The following is an 18213-nucleotide window of genomic DNA, read 5'->3' on the forward strand; positions in this document are numbered from 1 at the left end:
AGGAAATACAACTGACAATTAAAACCAAGAACTTTGTGGTGTTGTTTGTGGTATTTTGTCTGCCAAACTGTGTTGTGAGTTTGCTTAAGCTTTCAGATTTAGGAGATAAGATGCCAACACCTGAAGAAACTCTATCGTATCCATCTGAATCACCACATCTCCCCACACTTGCTATATGAACTGAGCCCAAAAGATGGAAAGTTCCAAGAAAGTTAAAGAAGATTTTCCGAGAAGCCCCCAAGCCTTGGGCATGCCTGTTTCTCCTGGGAGGTCGCCCTTTGGAACTGCTTATCTGCAAGACCTGGGAAAGAATCTGGAGTTAATCTCTCGAAGGCCAACAGCCAGCTGAAGGACTAGTTTTATTACCTTTGTTTACATGTCATTCATTATTATTTCACAGTGATTGCATTCACTCCCTTTTCTCTTATTATTAACTTTACTGGTGAAGGGTATAAATTTTGGGGGTTTTTGTAATAAAGTGTCATTGGCTCGAGAAGCCTTTGTCCACCTCAGGTTCTTTCCAAAGCGTCGTACCTAAAAACTTAAGGAATTCATAGAGGGGAAAGAATCGCTGCAGATAAGTTTCTGCAGAACTTCACCTACCTTTTGCCCCATCTTTCTGAGGATTTGACCGGGAGCGGACAATTACGACCCGACTGAGTTAGTCTGCGACAGAATGCCCTTGGGTTCAATCCCTAGTAACACACACACACACACACACACACACACACACACACACACACACACACGCATATGCTTCCATTACAGAGCTCCACATATTCTTAAGAGCAGACAGTCCATTCTCTATTTTTTATTTTACTCTTTTTGTGGTACTAGGGATTGAACCCAGGGGCCTTCTACCTTGAGCCACAACCCCAGCCCTATGTTGTCATTTTTTTCATTTTGAAACAGGATCTAACTAAATCAAGGACTTTACTAGGTTACTGAGATTAGCACTGAACCTGTGAGCTTCCTGTTTCAGCCTTCCAAGTACTAGGATTACAAGCATGTGCCACCATGCCTGTCCCCATTTTCTCCTTAATTAATTAATTAATTTAGTAGTACTGAGAATAGAACCCCAGGGCATTCTAACCTCCGAGCTGCACCCCAGTCCTATTTTGTATTCTTTAGTTTGAAACAGGGTTTCACTGAGTTGTGGCTTCACTAAGTAGCTGAGGCTGACTAAGAACCTGCGATCCTGTCTCAGCCTCCCAAATGCTGGGATTACAAGTGTGCAACACCACGGCCAGCTTCCAATTTTCTCTTTATTTTATTTTTGTAGGTCTGGGGATGGAACCCAAGAGGCATTTGACCTCTGAGCTACACCCCCTGCCCAATTTTTTATTCCTTTTGAAACTGGGTCTCACTGAGTTGCAGAGGGCCTCACTAAGTAGCTGAGGCTGTCCGTGAACCGCGATCCTCCAGTCTCAGCCTCCCCAATGCTGGGATGACAAGCGCGCCCACCACGCCCGGCTCCCATTTTCTCTCTTTTTAATTTCTTTTTTTTTTTTTTTTGGTGGTACTGGGGGTGGAACCCAGAGGCTTTCTACCTCTGGGCTATACCCCCAGACCTATTTTATATTTTATTTGGAAACAGGGTCTCACTAAGTTGCTGAGAGCCTCACTAAGTAGCTGAGGCTGGCTTCGAACCTGCGCGATCCTCCTGTCTCAGCCTCCCAAGCGCGGGGATTACAAGCGTGCGCCACCACGCCCGGCTTCCCATTTTCTCTTTAAATGAACTGAAATGAACCGAAAGTGGTTCTGTGACTTGACCAATTTCAAAGCGCAAAACCGAGATACAGACCAGAAAGACTTGGCTTTAATGTCGGCATGTGAAGACTTTATTAAGGGCCAGCGCCATCATCCTCTAGAAGAAGAGCTTTCCATGTAGAATCTGAGTGCTGAAAGATACACTTCCCCATCATCTGGTCCAACCTTCTTCAGTGTACACACAAGGAAGGAAACCCAGAAGCTAAGCAATGTAACTCGAGTGAGAAGTAAGCTAAATTCACTTTCCCCCCTCTGAGTGTCCACATACATAGTAGAGCTTTACTGTGGTTGGGGAAGGCGCCCTCAGTAACTGAAGGACCCAGAAGACGGCTCTCAGCTCACCTTCCAGTCTGGGGACAGGCACTTCTGTGAGTGCACAGTGCAGTCATCCGCAGCCAGAACAGGACGGACCACGCTATCTTGACTTTCCACTTGGATATCAGTGTTAAATTTGGTGTCAAGTTAAAGTAACGGAGGAAGGTAACTAAGGATAGCTTTTGTTTCTAATGGTGTCAATCAGGAGCTCGGGCCACACGAAGCCAATCCCTGGCTTCTCCGGAGCCTCAGGAAGCAAGGTCACTTTGGGCAGGCGCCCAAAGTCAGGGTCATTTGAGGCTATTCAGAAATTTGGCATGTTCTTCTCCTCTTGGTAACAGGGTTTCAGCTCCTATCTTTGGACCAGTCTTCTCCTAAAAAAACAAAACAAAACAAACGAGAGTGCTTTAATAAGAAATGGCTTAACATTCTTTTCCCAGGTCACTAGACTTAGTCACAAATTAGCACACAAATAACATGGCAACAGTTTGAATCTAAAGTGCCCCCAGTGGCACACGCCCAGAAGCTGTGGTCCTCAGCATGGTGCTGCTGGGAGGTGGTGGGGTACAGTGGGAGGCTGCAGGTCATTAGGGCTGTGGCCTGGAAGGGAAGGGGACTGTGGGACCCGGGTTCCTTCCTCTTCCGTCCTTCCCAGCCATGATGTAATAGGGGCCACTCTTCCATGCACCCCCCACGATGTGCTCCCTCCTCCCTCGCCACACAGGCCCAAAGCCCCAACGCAATAGGGCCTGCCAACCACGGGTCACCTCTGAAGGGTGAGCCAAAGCAAGCTTCCTGTCTCCAAGCTGATCTCAGGTATTTGGTTACAGCAACAGCAAGCCAACACACGTACCTTTAGCATCCCGTCCCGCTCCCATTTGTAGAGGCCACAGTTACTGAAATACAAAAGACAGGTTTACTCAGTGGACAGGTATAGGCCCACACACGCAAAGACAACGGGCTCAGCGCACTGTGAGGTGAAGGGAAAAAACAAGAGCAGAGCGTGGTGGGAACGCTTGTAATCCCAGCATTTGGGAGGCGGAGACTGGAGGATCACAGTTCCCGGACAGCCTCAGCTACTTAGTGAGGCCCTTCGCAACTCAGCGAGACCCTGTTTCAAAACAGAGTAAAAAATAGGGCTGGGGGTGTAGCTCGGAGGTACAATGCCCCTGGGTTCCATCGCCAGTATAAGAAAAAAAAAAAAAAAAGTACTTAAAAGGTAGAGATGAGTCAACAGAAAAAGAAAACTCTGACTTATCCCTAACCATTCAGATTGGAAAAATACATGTGTAATGATTAAAATGTTATGGGACTAAGATCTGAAATACCCCAGGTACATCTGTAAGTAAAGGAGAAAAAAAAAACCTCAGTGGGAAAATGAATAAGAGATATTAATGAAAAATTAAGATAAAATTCAAAGGCCTAAAAATCATATAAAAAGAAGTTAAAAATAACCAGATGCAGCTGGGCGTGGTGGCGCACGCTTGTAATCCCCGTGCTTGGGAGGCAGAGCAGGAGGATCGCGCAGGTTTGAAGCCAGCCACGCGCGCTGGCTTAGGAGACCCTGTTTCCAAATAAAAATGTAAAAATAGGTCTGGGAGTGTAGCCTGGAGGTAGAAGGGCTTCCAGAAACCCCAGGACCACTAAAAAACAAAACAAAAAACCAAACAAACAAACAAAAAAAAAACCCAGATGCATACAATTTAAAAAAAAATCATCAGCTGCCACCTTGTACTCTGGCCAAAATGCTGTTGAGGGCAGGACAAAGATGGAGGAAAGCGCGTCCAACGCCAGCCCCAGCAACTTAGCGAGACCCTGCTTCAGAATAAAAAGTAAAACAGGGCTAGGGGTGCAGCTCAAGGACCACAAAACAAAACACACACATGCAAGAGAACATTAAGACGCTTATACTTACATGCTAAAGAAATTTCAAAGACTTCTTGGAGAAAGAAGAATCTGTGCCGTAGCTCCTAATGAGCACATATTCACTAGTCGACCCTATGCTACAAACATTCGCTAGTCCACCCTATGCACCTGTTTATGCTACAAACATTTCTTTCTTTCTTTCTTTCTTTTTTTTTTGGTGGTACTGGGGGTGGAACCCAGAGGCTTTCTACCTCCGGGCTATACTCCCAGACCTTTTTTTTTTTAATATTTTATTTGGAAACAGGGTCTAAGTTGCTGGTAGCCTCACTGAGTAGCTGAGGCTGGCTTCGAACTCGTGCGATCCTCCTGTCTCAGCCTCCCAAGCGCGGGGCTTACAAGCGTGGCTACCACGCCCGGCCCCTGCTACAAACATTCCTGAGGACCAGGCACCACGCTAGGCGTTGGGAGACAGGAGCAGGCGAGGCTGTCGCGCAGGGACGCCAGCTAGCACTCTGGACTCCGAACGCCAGGAACTCTAGAGTCAGGAACCCCGAGCGGCCGGGACACCCCATACCTGCAGTGCTTCTTGGGGAGCCGGTCGAGGGAGATGCTTCTGTTCCCGCAGGGACACTTGAAGAACCTCTTCACGCCGTCGTGCCAGCGGTAGTCGTGCTGCTCGCTGACGCAGGTCTCCAGGGGCTTGAAGTGGGTGTAGGCGCACTGCGCGAACCACACAGCGCACGTGTGAAGGCTTTGATGGAGGCCGGGCAGCTGCCAGGGCCACCCGCTCCCAGAACCTGGGGTCTCCTGTCACTGCCCGGGCCCCTGAGGGACCGCACCACACCCCAACAGCGTGACTCAGCGGCTTCTCGACTCCTCCTGTTAATTCTTCCCTTCCTTTCTTTCCTTTGTCCTTCTTTACCCCCTACCTTCCTGGGGACTGACCCCAGGGCACTCTGCCTTGGAGCTATACTCCCACCACGAAGCCCGCGATCCTCCTGCCTCAACCGCCCAAGCACTGGGATTGCAGGCACGTGCCACTGACCGGCTCACACTGCTGTTTCTAGTGTCCACCTCAGTCCCCGGTGGGGCAGGAAGAACACAATAACCTTCTGTGACACCGAGTAAGAGCCAGAGAAGGAAAGTAATGTAAACTTCTTTCCTTTTTTTGTGGTGCTGGGGATTGAACCCAGGGGTATTCTACCTCTGAATTATATCCCCAGCCCTAGTTTATTTATTTATTTTTTGTAGGTCTGGGATGGAACTCAGGGGCATTTGACCTCCTGGCTACATCCCCAGCCCTATTTTTTATTCTTCATTTTGAAACAGGGTCTCACTAAATTGCAGAGGGCCTCATTTAGTAGCTGCGGCTGTCCATAAACCGCGATCCTCCTGTCTCAGCCTCCCAAATGCTGGGATCACAAGCGAGTGCCACCACGCCCGGCCCTATTTTATTTTTTATTTGGAAACAGGGTCTCCCTAAATTGCTAAGGGCCTCACTAAGTTGCTGAAGCTAGTCTCGAACTTGTGATCCTTCTGTAACAGCCTTCCCCAGGACCGGGATTATCAGCATGTGCCACCACGCCAGGCTTATAAACTGAATTGGTTAGTTTAGTCTGTCCTAGACCCGTTATAGGATAGCAATGATTGATTATAGGGTAATGGGGATTTGGGGCCTATTTTTAAAGGCTGATCTGTATTTCTTTCATTTTTCCTACACGATCTAAGAAAAAAACATGATCTTATTATAATTTCTGTGGTACTTGAGACTGAACCCAGGGACACTAGACCTGAGCTACACCTGCAGTCCTTTTATTTTTTGTTTGGAAAGGGCTTCAGTAGGTCGCTGAGGGTCTCACTAAGCTGCAGAGGCTATCCTTCAACCTGTGATCCTCCTGTCTTGGCCTCCCAAGTACTAGAGTTACAGGGGTGAGCCAGGATGCCTGGTGAGTTTATTTTACTTCGGTTTCACAAAGAGCAAATCCAAAACAGAGATGCTACCTCATTCACCTTTAGCTTTGATGCTCCAAGGGCTGAAGAGAACGAGAAATGGTAGCCTGTTGAGACAGGGGCCAGGAGGGTGCTATGTCGCTTCTGGTAATTACACCGGGTCTGGGTAAGTTACTCTCGACTCTCGCAACCTCAGAAGGTGAAGAACGGGGTGGCCGGCTGCTGTGGCAGGTGGAATTGTGGTCCCAAGGCTCCTTGAAAGGAGAAGAGCTGGTGGCGCGGACCCGTAACCCCAGTACTTGGGAGGCTGAGACACGAGGATCAGAGGTTTGCAGCCAGCCTTAGGGCAACTCACTGAGACCTTGCTTCAGAATAAAAAGTAAGATGGGGCTGGGGGTGTAGCTCAGAGATAGAACGGCCCGGGTTCAATTTCTAGAACCATGGCGGGTAGGAGTGGAAGGATAGATAGATGGGAGGTGAAGTTCAATGGTGAAACACTTGCTTAGCAGGCACAAGGCCTAAGAGTCAATCCCAGAAACACACACACACACACACACACACACACACACACACACACACACACACACACACAGTGGCAGAAGAGGAAATTGGAATGACTGGATGACGTGAGAGTTCAACCTGCCGTTGCTGGCTTGAACAGAGAGGGAGCTGCGGCCAAGCAATGAGGCTGGTTCTGGAAGCTCAGAACGACAAGAGCGTCTTCCCTGGAGTCTCCAGAGAGCGCAGTCGTGTCAGCGCCTTGATCTTAGCTTGGTGAGACCTAAGGACTTATGAGCTACAGGACTAAAAGTGGTTTTAGGCCACTGAGTCTGTGGTGCTTTGTTACAGCAGCAACAAGAAACTAATACATGAGCTGTGTCCTTGGGTGCAGTACTTCTGTCAGACCAAAGGCCACCAGCTGAGATAAAGTGCAATGGTGAGCTTTTCTTTCTTCCAAAAATTATGAAGTAATCATCTTCACTTATTCTCCACAGCATAAACTTTCTAAAAAAATTCCTACCTTTTAGTGGCAGCTAAATAAAACAAATCCTCCAAACTATGAGAAACTATGGGTTTAAAAGAAGTATATTTGGTAAGCTAAGCCTCTTCTTTTCCTTCTTTCCTTCCTTTTGTGGCATTGGGGGTTGAGCCCTAGGCATTCTAAGTGAGGCATACCCCAGCCCTATTTTATTTGAAATAGGGTTTGACTAAGTTGTGGAGGTTCTCACAAAATTGCTGAGGTTGGCCTCGAACCTGCAATCCTGCGTCAGCCTCCCACATACTGGGATTACAGGCGCGTCTCACCATGCCGTGGCTAGCTTCTTCCTCTTACATGGACCGGGAATGAGTGGTAAGGAAAGGAATTGTGTTCAGTGAACATTTTTTTTTTAAACTTTGCCATTTTTTAGTACTGTTGAGGAATAGAAGACTTGGAATTTCCTAACAGACTCGGGGTAAAACTTCTACAGAGTAATACAACTCCCACCGCGACCTGAGATTCAGTTTAGCAAGTGGAGCGACGGTGGAGGCAACAGCAGGGGATCCTAAGACGAGATGCTAACTCAAGAAGCTCAGGCAAGGTCTCAGGGCCTGGGACGCTCGACTGAGGCCACATCAGAGCTTGGGAGAGTGTTAGAACCCCGTGGGTCCACAGCCACAGGGAAGAGAGGCGAGACTCCTGCGGAAGTGGAGGCTGTGGTCAGACAGCGGAGAATGTCCCCCAGCACCCGCCGGCAGAGGTCCAACTGCACCCGGCAGGGAGCCGATCCCTCCACTGTTTGCTTTCCAGCCTAATTAAAGACGCATGTCATCAGATGTGGCCACACCGCTCGGGCTCTGCATTCCACCTCTGAGCTACACCATCAGCCCTATTTTATTTTGCGACAGGGTCTCACTAAGTTGTTGAGAGTCTTGCTACACTGCTGAGTCTGGTCTGGCACCTGCGGCCCTTCTGTCTGGGTCTCCCAAGTACTGGAATGACAGCGTGCACCCCCACGCCCGGCTCCAGATTCCCAACGCCCTGCTAAGTTCCGCCAGCACAAAAGCAGCCTCCTGCTGGAGGCCCGGCCGCCACTCACCGTCCTGCACGTCACGACCCGACACTTCACTTCTCTGATGTTTCTCATCTTTTCTTCCATTTGTTCTTTTTTCACCAGTGGCTCAAAATAGCATTCCTGCAGCTCGGCCTCGGTCTGAAGGACACAACGCAGGAGAGCACTGGTACACGTCCCAGCATGTGCTCAGGCATGTCAACAATAGGGCTCAATTAGTCTTTCAAATTATTCAGTTCAATAAGAAATAAGAATCAAAACAGGAGCCGGGCGTGATGGCACATGCTAGTTATCCCAGTACTTGGGAGGCTGAGACAGGGGGATCGCAAGTCTGAGGACAGCCTCAGCAACTTAGTGAAGCTCTCAACATCTTAGCGAGACCCTGTTTCCAAATAAAAAGATAAAATAAGGCTGAAGGTATAGCCCGGAGGTAGGGGCCCCTGAGTTCTACCTCCAGTATCACCAAAACAAACAAATAAATAAATAATAAATAAAACTGAAGCACAGGCAAAAATGTTGAGTATTCTAGATAGTACCTCAATAAAATGCATCAAAGATGATGACTAGAAAAAAGCCCTTAAAATATGAAGAAAGAAAAAAAAAGCCAGTGTGGCGGTCCATGCTTATAATCTCAGTACCTGAAAACGGAAACAGAAGGATTGCAAGTTCCAGGCCAGCCTCAGAAACTTAGCAAGATCCTGTTTCAAAATAAAAAATAAAGTAGGGGTTGGGATATAGCTCAGAGGTAGAATGCCCTTAGGTTCAGTCCCTAGTACCAAAATAGTTACTGGGAGTGATGGGGTTAACTGATTGAGAATATTTAAAAAGCCATTATAAAAAAATGTGTATGAAAAAAATCCCTACAAAATATCAAATGGTATTGGGCCATTTAAACGTAACCTTACAACTAAACGCAAGCAATTTTACAATACTGAGCTCTATTTAAATAAGAAGCCGTTTGCTGTTCTTGGTGCAAGGACAGGGCAAAGCTACAGTCTCTTCAAGGTGAAGCCTCCACTGCCAGGCAGCGAGTTCTTGGCTTAGGTCCAGACAGACCTCGGTCCCATTGACAAGGCGGCTGCTTAGAAGCACAGCATCGCCGCCCGGTCCTCCGGCTCTTACCTCTTTCAGGATGCTCGTGTGCTTTGATTTTGCTTTGAGAATTTTCTGAAATTCCTCAGATTCCAGGTAGGCCAGCTGCTCTCTCCTTTTTTTCTTGGCAGGCTCCAAATCCTCCTCGGCTGGAGCAGAAAGAAAGTGTTCATTGTTATAAACTTAGCAGGGTGGCGTGCCTGGCCCGCTCGGCTTCCTGGGGCTCTGTCTCCCAGGCCCCGCGGCCTCGGCAGACCCAGCAGGGGAAGCATGGAGGGGAGCCGAGGCAGAGCCCAGAATATGGGGCGGTGACACGCGTGATCGCGAAATCAGAATCTCTTTTTCACTTTCACAGAAGGAGATGGTTCATGGTACCAGGGATTCAACGCAGGGGTGCTTTACCGCTGAGTTATATTCTAGCCCTCTTTTTCTTTCTTTCTTATTTATTTATTTTTATTTATTTATTTTTTTGGTGGCTCTGGGGTTCCTGGTAGCCCTTCTACCTCCAGGCTACACTCCCAGACCTATTTTTTATATATTTTTTATTTGGAAACAGGGTCTCTTAAGCCAGCGCGGCTGGATTTAAACCTGTGCGATCCTCCTGTCTCCGCCTCCCAAGCGCGGGGATTACAAGCATGCGCCACCACGCCCAACTTTCTTTTTTATTTTGAGGGAGGGTCTCACTAAATTGTGAAGGCTGGCCTTAAATTTATGATCCTCCTGCCTCAGTCTACTAAGTACTGGGATTATAGGTATATGCTGTGGCACAGCTCAGGGATCTGATTACGATAACAGATAACATCCAAAACCCTACTTACAAACTAATTTTAAAATGACATTACAATACAGGTGTGGTGGCATTTGCCTGTAATCCCAGTATTTAGGAGGCCGAGAGAGGAGAATCACAAGTTCAAGGCCAGCCTCAGCAACTTAGGAAGACTTTCAGCAACACAGTGAGATCCTGTTTCAAAATAAAATATGAAATAGGACTGGAGGTGTAGCTCGAAGGCAGAATGCCTCTCATGCAATCCCCAGTAAAAAAATACACACACATGACATTACAACCATCAGAGTTTTTACAAATAAAAATGACTTTATTTATTATTTTGATACTGGGGATTGAACCCAGGGGCATTCTACCTCTCATCTACAATACCCCCAAACCCTTTTAAATTTTTTGTTAAAACAGGGTCTCGTTAAATTGTTGAAGCTGCCTGAAACCTGTTATCCTCCTGTTCAGCTTGCCAAGCACTAGGATTATAGGCGTTCACCACTACACCTAAAAAAACCTGGCAATTTTTTTTTTTTTGCGGTACTGGGGATGGAACCCAGGGGCATCTGACCTCTGAGTGACACCCCCAGCCCTACTTTTTATTCTTTATTTTGAAACAGGGTCTCACTGAGTTGCAGAGGGCCTCACTAAGTAGCTGAGGCTGTCCCTGAACCTGGATCCTATTGTCTCAGCCTCCCAAATGCTGAGATTACAAGCGTGCACCACCACACCCAGCTAAAACCTGGCAACTTAAAACAAAGAAATTTTACTTCTTTCAACGTTATCTTCATTCTAATATACTCAAGCAAAGATTCAATGAATGATCCTTTTCCCAAGTTTTCAAATTGTGCAATCTAATTTGACTGTATAAAAAAAATTCAGTTTCAGTTACACAAAGTCTAGGTATTCCGTGAAGGAAAACAGGTGAGAAAATGACCTAGTACCAGGGCACAGTTAAGGTTTTAAGCACTTCCCTCATTCATCAATGGGAGCACTCCCCGACTTCAAACCTTCATCAACGGGAGCACTCCGGGACTTCAAACCCTCGTCAACAGGAGCACTCCCTGACTTCAAACCCTCATCAAGGGAGCACTCCCCGACTTCAAACCTGCGGTACCTTGAGGAGAAAATGTGCTGTTCTTTTCCACACGCTCCTTCACTCCCAGGATGTCCTGGGGTCCCCTTGGCTTCCTTGTAATGTTGTTCGGATCTGTTTTAGTAAGAATCTGGCCTTTTGCCCTTAATTTGGTGATCGCCGATAGCTAGAAAAAAAGAGAGGAGGGAGGTAAGGACGTAAGAGATGAAATAGGCGCCTACGGCTCATGCTCTCTGATGGGAACAGGCAGAATATGCCTTCACTTTACCCGGACTCAGTAACACAAACATCAAGATTTAATAACACAGAAACAGGCCCACAAATTGGCAAAAAAAATTTTTAAACTAAATGTAACAGTTTAACATCAGCTGGACTGTAGGCTTCCAGATATATAAGGGAACCAGGTAACCATTTTGGAAGCCGTAGAATCAGACAGAATTCAGTGAGAATTCCAGTTCTGCCCCTAAGTAGCATGCAACCATAGGCAAATTATAGCGTTAACCTATCGTGTAAGGTCCCAGTTGTCTGGATGAAATGAGAATGTATGCAAAGCAGGCCCTGCACATGTAAATAGGGAGGCACACAGACGCCGCAGGTAAAGGGCGATAATCATCAACCTGCAACCGGTACTATCGGTGAGTTTACTGTTACTGTTATTACAGGTGAGGCTCTGGCTTCTGGTGAGTTTTCACCCTTAATTTGGTTATTTCTAGCAACTAAAGAAAAGCATGGAAAGGTTTAATCAAAGACTTGGGCTGGGTGCGGTGGTACATGATTGTAATCCCAGTACCTGGGAGGCTGAGACAGGAGGATGTGGGTTCTCGGACAGCCTCAGCTACTTAGTACCACTCAGTGAGAGCTGATTTCAAAATTAAGAATAAAAAATAGGGGTGGGGGTGTAGCTCGGAAGTAGAATGCCCCTGGGTTCTATTCCCAGTACCGCAAAGAAAAAAAAAATTGCTGGGATTGAACTCAGGGCCTTGGGCCTGCTATGCTATGCTCTTGTTCTAAAGACGGACCCCCACCCCCAACCCCACCCCCCGGTACTGGGGATGGAACCCAGGGGCATTCTACCTCTGAGCGCCACCCTCATCAATATTTCTTTATTTTGAAACAGGGTCTCATTGAGTTGCAAAGGGCCTAAGTAACTGAGGCTGTCTGTGAACTGCGATCCTTCTGTCTCAGCCTCCCAAATGTTGAGATTACAAATGCGCACCACCATGCCCGGCTAAAGAAGGACTCTTTAAACCACTACTTTAGTCTTGTCTCAACAATTCCGAAATTTTTCCCCCTACTGTCAATGTGTTTAGCTGCAAAACTCTTATCTTCCTGGAAGCTATCTCCTTAAGCTTCATAAGAAACAGTACAGAGATAAGGGCTCTGAGTTAGAATTAATGATATTATGTTGACACCATTATCATTCATTAATTTATTTATATTTGTGTGGTACTAGAGATTGAACCCAGGGGCATCCTACCTCTGAGCTACACCCACAGCCTTATTTTATTCTTTATTTTGGAAACAGGGTCTTACTTGGGTGAGATGGGACATGCTTGTAATCCCAGTACTTAAGAGGCTGAGACAGGAGGATCACAGGCTGGCAGCCAGCCTCACCTACTTAGTGAGGCTCTCCTCAACGTAGTAAGACCCTGTTTCAAAATAAAGAATAAAAAACAAATGGGGCTGGGGATGTAGCTTGGAGGTAGAATGCCCTGGAGTTCAATCCCTGGCACACCACACCACACACACACACACACACACACACACACACACACACGAAAGAAGGGAAGAAAGGAAGAAAGAAAGGAAGAAAGAAAGAGGGCCTCACTAAGTTGCTGAGGCTGCAGTCCTTTTGTCTCAGGGTTTCAAAGTACTGGGATTACAATCCTGTGCCACCACACCCACTGGCACAGGCTTGTAATCACAGTTTTTGGGAGGCTGAGACAGGAGGATCACAGGTTTGAGGACAGCCTTAGCAAATAATGAGACTTTCATCAATCTAGCAAGACCGTTTCAAAATAAAACATAATAAGGCTGGGGCTGTAGCTCAGAGATAGAATGCCCCTGAATTCCATCCCCATTATCACAGAAAAAAAAAAAAAATTACTTTTGATTCTACTCGTCTTGAAGAGTCAGTAGCCCCTAGGCTACTACATACTTAAGGTCTTTGCTGGTCAGAAGTCCTGGCCATTAAGTATATTGTCTGAAACCGCAGCAGTGTCTCTCCAGAATGCAAAGTCAAGTATTAAAGGGATAGAGAAGCCACTTACCTTTTTAGCCTCTGCTATGGCACTCAGTTTAGGTCTTGGTGGTGGGGATTCATCAAAAAAGAGAACATCGTCCCCTTCTGAGAAGCCTCGGCCAAGCTTGGGCATCGGCGTGGCTGTGGCTCCTTCCAGCCTGGGGAACTCGGCCCCCGTGCGGGGAGACTGGACAGGGGGCTGTTGCGGCGAGCGCGGCACAGCCGGGCTCTGGGCTTCACTGGAGCTTTGGAGGAATCTGAGGAATATGCAGAAACGAAATACACATAGGGCTTTACATGACAGAGACTCCAGAACTCCAGACGACTGGGAGGCCATAGGCAGGCCACCAGATGGCAACTGTTAGTAAGATCAGCGCACAAAAGCTGATCATTTCAGAGGATGTCTCCAGGGAGCACAGACTTGAAGTTGAGGTGTGGACTGTACCCTAGCCTGTGTTTAACTCTAAGACCTTTAGGACCAGTTTACATTTTGGTTGTTTTACACATGGTTTTAAGAGCTATTTATAAGCAGCGAACTTTAGAAATCATCTCATTCAAGCTCCTCATTTGTAGATGAAGACACTGAGTCCCAGCTGGGTTTGGTGGCACACGCCTGTAATCCCAGTACTTGGGAGGCTGAGACAGGAAGAACGTAACAGGCTCAAGGCCAATGCCAGCAATTTAGCAAGATCCTGTTTCAGAATAAAAAATTAAAGGCCAGGGGTATAGCTTGGAGGTAGAATGCTCCTAGGTTCAATCTCTAGTCCCCTAACCCCCCAAAACTGAGGCCCAAGATCACACTGTTTTCAAGCATCGACGCCCCCGGTGCCAGGTAATCCCGGCTAGTATTCCTTTCACTACTGGACATTGGGCCCTGGGGCGGTCTACCTCTGAGCTACACTCTCAGCCCTATTTTTTGTTGCTGAGGCTGATCGCAAACATCCTCCTGTCTCGGCCTCCCAAATATCAGTATTACAAGCGTGCGTCACCACGCGGGCTCGCAATGCCTGCTCTTACAAGCTCTAGGCTGAGTTTGCAAACTGCCTGTCACTGCCTGCCCAAAGATAGGTTTTGTTTGGCCAGCAATATTCTGAAACATGTTCAACTGTAATGTTTTCTGACTGCTGTTCTCTATTTCCCACAAGGTCCATACCCCTATATATTTTCATGTTCAGATATATATTTATATCACCTGGAGGCACATGATATATACCTCTATAGATATCCTATCAGTACCTCAAAGCAACCTGCCTGAGACCAAACCTAGTGTTACTTTTTAAGGACTTCCTCTTGATGTTTAATTGATTTTCCTTTTCATGGAACCTAACAGTGCCAGGGCATGGTGGCACACACCTATAATCTCTGTACTTTGGAGGGCTGAGACAGGCAGGTGGCAGGTTCAAGGACAATGTAGTGAGACTCAGCAATCTAGTGAGACCCTGTTTCAAACTAAATAAATAAAATAAAACAGGGCTGGGGTGTGGCTCAGAGGTAGAACTCACCAGGGTTCAATTCCCTGTCTGTCTGTCTCTCTCTCTCTCTCTCTCTCTCTCTCACACACACACACACACACACACACACACACACACACACACACACACGGCCAATCTGAAGTTCGTGTGTGTGTGTGTGTGTGTGTGTGTGTGTGTGTGTGTGTGTATGTGTGTGTGTGTGTTACTGGGGATTGAACCTAGGGGGCATTCTACCTCCAAGCTACACCCTCAGACCAATTTTGCTTTATTTTGAAACAAGGTCTCGACAAGAGATTCCCTACCTGATGAGGCTGTCCTTGGACCTCTGATCCTCCTGTCTCAGCCTCTCAAATTCTGGGATTACAGGAGTGTGCCACCACACCTGGCTGAAGTCACATTTTTGAAACAAAAATTTTTTTTGTGGTACTGAGGATTAAACCCAGGGGCATTCTACCCATGAGCTATACCCAACCTTGTATTTTTTTTTCCTGTGGTACTGGGGATGAAACCCAGGGGCATTCTACCTCCCAGCTACACCCTCAGCCCTATTTTTTTTTTTTTTTTTTTGGTGGTACTGTGGGTGGAACCCAGAGGCTTTCTACCGCCGGGCAAAACCCCCAGACCTTTTTTTTTTTTTTTAAGAAATATTTTATTTGGAAACAGGGTCTCACTAAGTTGCTAAAAGCCTTACTAAGTAGCTGAGGCTGGGTTCAAACCCGTGCATTCCTCCTGTCTCAGCCTCCCAAGCGCGGAGATTACAAGCGTGCGCCACTATGCCCGGCCTCAGCCCTATTTTTTATTCTTTATTTTGAAACAGGGTCTCACTGTATTGCAAAGGGCCTCACTAATTAGCTGAGGCTGTCCTTGAACTGAGATCCTTCAGTCTGAGCCTCCTGAAAGCTGGGATTACAAGCGTGCACCACCACGCCTGGCTACACCCAACCCTATTTTATTCTTTACTTGGAAACAGGCTCTAAGTTGAGGAGGGCCTCACTAAATTGCTAAGGCTGGCCATGAATCTGTGATCATCCCCTCTCATCCTTCCGGCTGCTGGATTACAAGTGTATGCCACTATGCCCACCTTATGTTTCTGAACTCTATAAAGACATTCAGAGGATTCCTGAGATGAGCTATCTAAGCAGGGAATGCTAAATCTACTACTCTTACCGTTCCTGTATTTCTTCTGATCTCTTCTTCCTCATCTCCAACATTTGCTGTTTCTGCTGCTTCAGAAGGGCCGATGCCGAGATAGACTGGATGGCAGGTTTTGGTGCCCTCATACTCCCTAAAACACAAGCTCAGAATGAGGGCTCTCTGAGAGCCTGAGGGAACCTGGTCGTATGTGCTGCAGCGCGTAAGCTACTGACCTGAAGTCCCGGCTTTGGCCAAGTGCTGTTTTAAGTTTCTGGCTCCAAACGTGGGCAGGTCCATCAATTCCCTGAATTCCTCGGAACAAGACACGCTCTCCTGGGGTATTCCTGAGGCACGGAAACACTAGCTTTAGAGGATTTAAAGTTTGGATAGTTTGATTATCACATGATGTATCACATTTTATTTTTACTTTTTTGTGGTACTAAGGGTGGAACCCAGGGATTTTCTATTTCTGGGCTATATCCCAGCCCTATTTTATTTTTTATTTGGAGACAGGGCCTTGCTAGTTGCTGAGGCTTACTTTGAAACTGCGACACTCCTGTCTCAGTCTCCCACACACTGAGATTATAGGCATGTGCCACTAAGCCGGCTCATGGACTGTATTTTAAACTTTGTATTCATAATTTAGTCATTTGTAAATGAAGTACATGGAATATCAAGAGAAATGTCAAGCCCCTAACATCTTAAGTGTATGTTGTTTCTAATAATGATTAGATTATTAAGTATCCAATATCTATGGGGTTGCTTTGTACACTACTTCTCAAATATGCATGAGTAAGGGTCCAGGCTAAGCCCTGGCCACTGTTAGGTCCAAAGTACAGGATGGGCTGACATTCTCTGATCTAAGACTATTATCAAAAGGTAAATGATAGGATTGACCCAGGAACTTAGTACTATTGATTTTTTATTATAGTACTGAGGATTGAACCCTGGGACATTCTACCTCTGAGCTCACCCCAACCCTTTTTATTTTTTCTTTGAAACAAGGTCCTGCTAGGTTGCTGAGAATCTCACTATGTTGCTGAGGCTGGCCTTGAACCTGCAATCCCCCCCTCTCAGCCTCCCAAGTATTGGGATTACAGGTGTACTCCACATCTGGTGGTACTACTAATTCTAATGCTGGATATTCAGAGTCTGACTCAGATACATTAGGAAATTTTAGTTAAAGTATACACAGCCAAGACAGCCAAGAACAATAAGTGCTTCCCCTCAATGTCACGCTACCAGCTGATGCCTTTGACCTCTGCTACAGTATCCTCTAAGTGTAGCTGACGAGTGGACCTTCATTTCTAACTGTTCCAACTGCCAACCCCAAATACTACATATTTAAGCTGGAGAAAACAATGTAGGGAGGGAGAAACCAAGTTACCGAGTTTCCGTTTCGTTTCCTGAATGATCAAGTCCGTGCCCTTCACCACCATGTTGGCCAGCGTGGTTTGGATCTTTTTCTTGGGAGCGACAGTCGCAGCACTGAAATGACAACCATGGAAGGACAGTCACTCACTCCAAACTGCGGTGAGTCAGGGGACACGCAGCGCATCAACTACCAGCCGTCAACTTTCTCAAAACACCACGTTAAGTAGGCTTTGCTAATGCCCTGGCCTGACAGCAGAACTAGTTTGTTTAAACATGTGTCACAAACGAAGAACAGGAGGAACCCACAAATTTGCTCGGGGCCACTCTGGAGGGAGAGGGGGTACAAAAAAGCCACCACTTTGATCAGAATTTGTCTTAAGCCGGGAGTGGTGGTGCACGCTTGTAATCCCCGCGCTTGGGAAGCTGAGACAGGAGGATTGCAAGGTTGGAAGCCAGCCTCAGCTACTTAGTGAGGCTCTCAGCAATTTAGTGAGACCCTGTTTCCAATTAAAATATAAAAAAAAAGGGTCTGGGAGTATAGCTCAGAGGTAGAAAGCCCCTGGGTCCCACCCTCAGTACCACAAAATAAATAAAATAAACAAACCTAAAAAAAAAAAAAAAAAAAAAACCAGAATTTGTCTTAAGACAATCAAAACACTATGTAAAAATTTAGGATATTAACCACAGCTTTGTTTATGATGTTATAAGTTAGAAGAGCTATTAATATTAATCACTGGAGAATTGTTTAAAAAAGAATTGAAAGTTGGAGGCCTCAGCAACTTAGAGCAGTTTCAAAAATAAAAAAATAAATTTGGCTAAGGATATGGTTCAGTTAGAGCAGGCCCGGGTTCAATCCCTAGTATTATAAAAAATAAAAGAGCCATGTACCAGAATATGCATCCACCAAAAAGAATGACATAAGGGAATATGCGACAAGGAGAGCATTTTTTTGTATAAAAAGTTACAAAGTACAGGTAGAATATGACCCCTTCTATATTACTAAAGAATCTATACATAGAGAAGAAATCCCTGAATGCCCAGAAGCATACACACCAAGGAGCTGACAGTTTTTTAAGTGG

General features: G+C 46.4%; 1 protein-coding gene across 1 annotated transcript in view; it reads right to left on the reverse strand.

The window, feature by feature from the left end:
- Nucleotides 1-2375: 2375 nt before the first annotated feature.
- The window catches only part of MCM10 (minichromosome maintenance 10 replication initiation factor), a gene marked incomplete at both ends in the record, with an annotated part of 30382 nt that continues 14544 nt past the window's right edge, over nt 2376-18213 (reverse strand). Inside the window, 11 exons of the mRNA XM_080717216.1 lie at nt 2376-2459; nt 2939-2981; nt 4526-4671; nt 7980-8093; nt 9075-9193; nt 10934-11078; nt 13183-13411; nt 15794-15907; nt 15990-16104; nt 17148-17248; nt 17326-17459. Coding sequence (XP_080573342.1) covers nt 2376-2459; nt 2939-2981; nt 4526-4671; nt 7980-8093; nt 9075-9193; nt 10934-11078; nt 13183-13411; nt 15794-15907; nt 15990-16104; nt 17148-17248; nt 17326-17459 — 1344 coding nt within the window. The remainder of the gene's footprint in view (nt 2460-2938; nt 2982-4525; nt 4672-7979; nt 8094-9074; nt 9194-10933; nt 11079-13182; nt 13412-15793; nt 15908-15989; nt 16105-17147; nt 17249-17325; nt 17460-18213) is intronic.

The sequence above is a fragment of the Muscardinus avellanarius genome (genome assembly GCF_963383645.1).
Source record: "Muscardinus avellanarius genome assembly, chromosome: 20".
NCBI lineage: Eukaryota > Metazoa > Chordata > Mammalia > Rodentia > Gliridae > Muscardinus > Muscardinus avellanarius.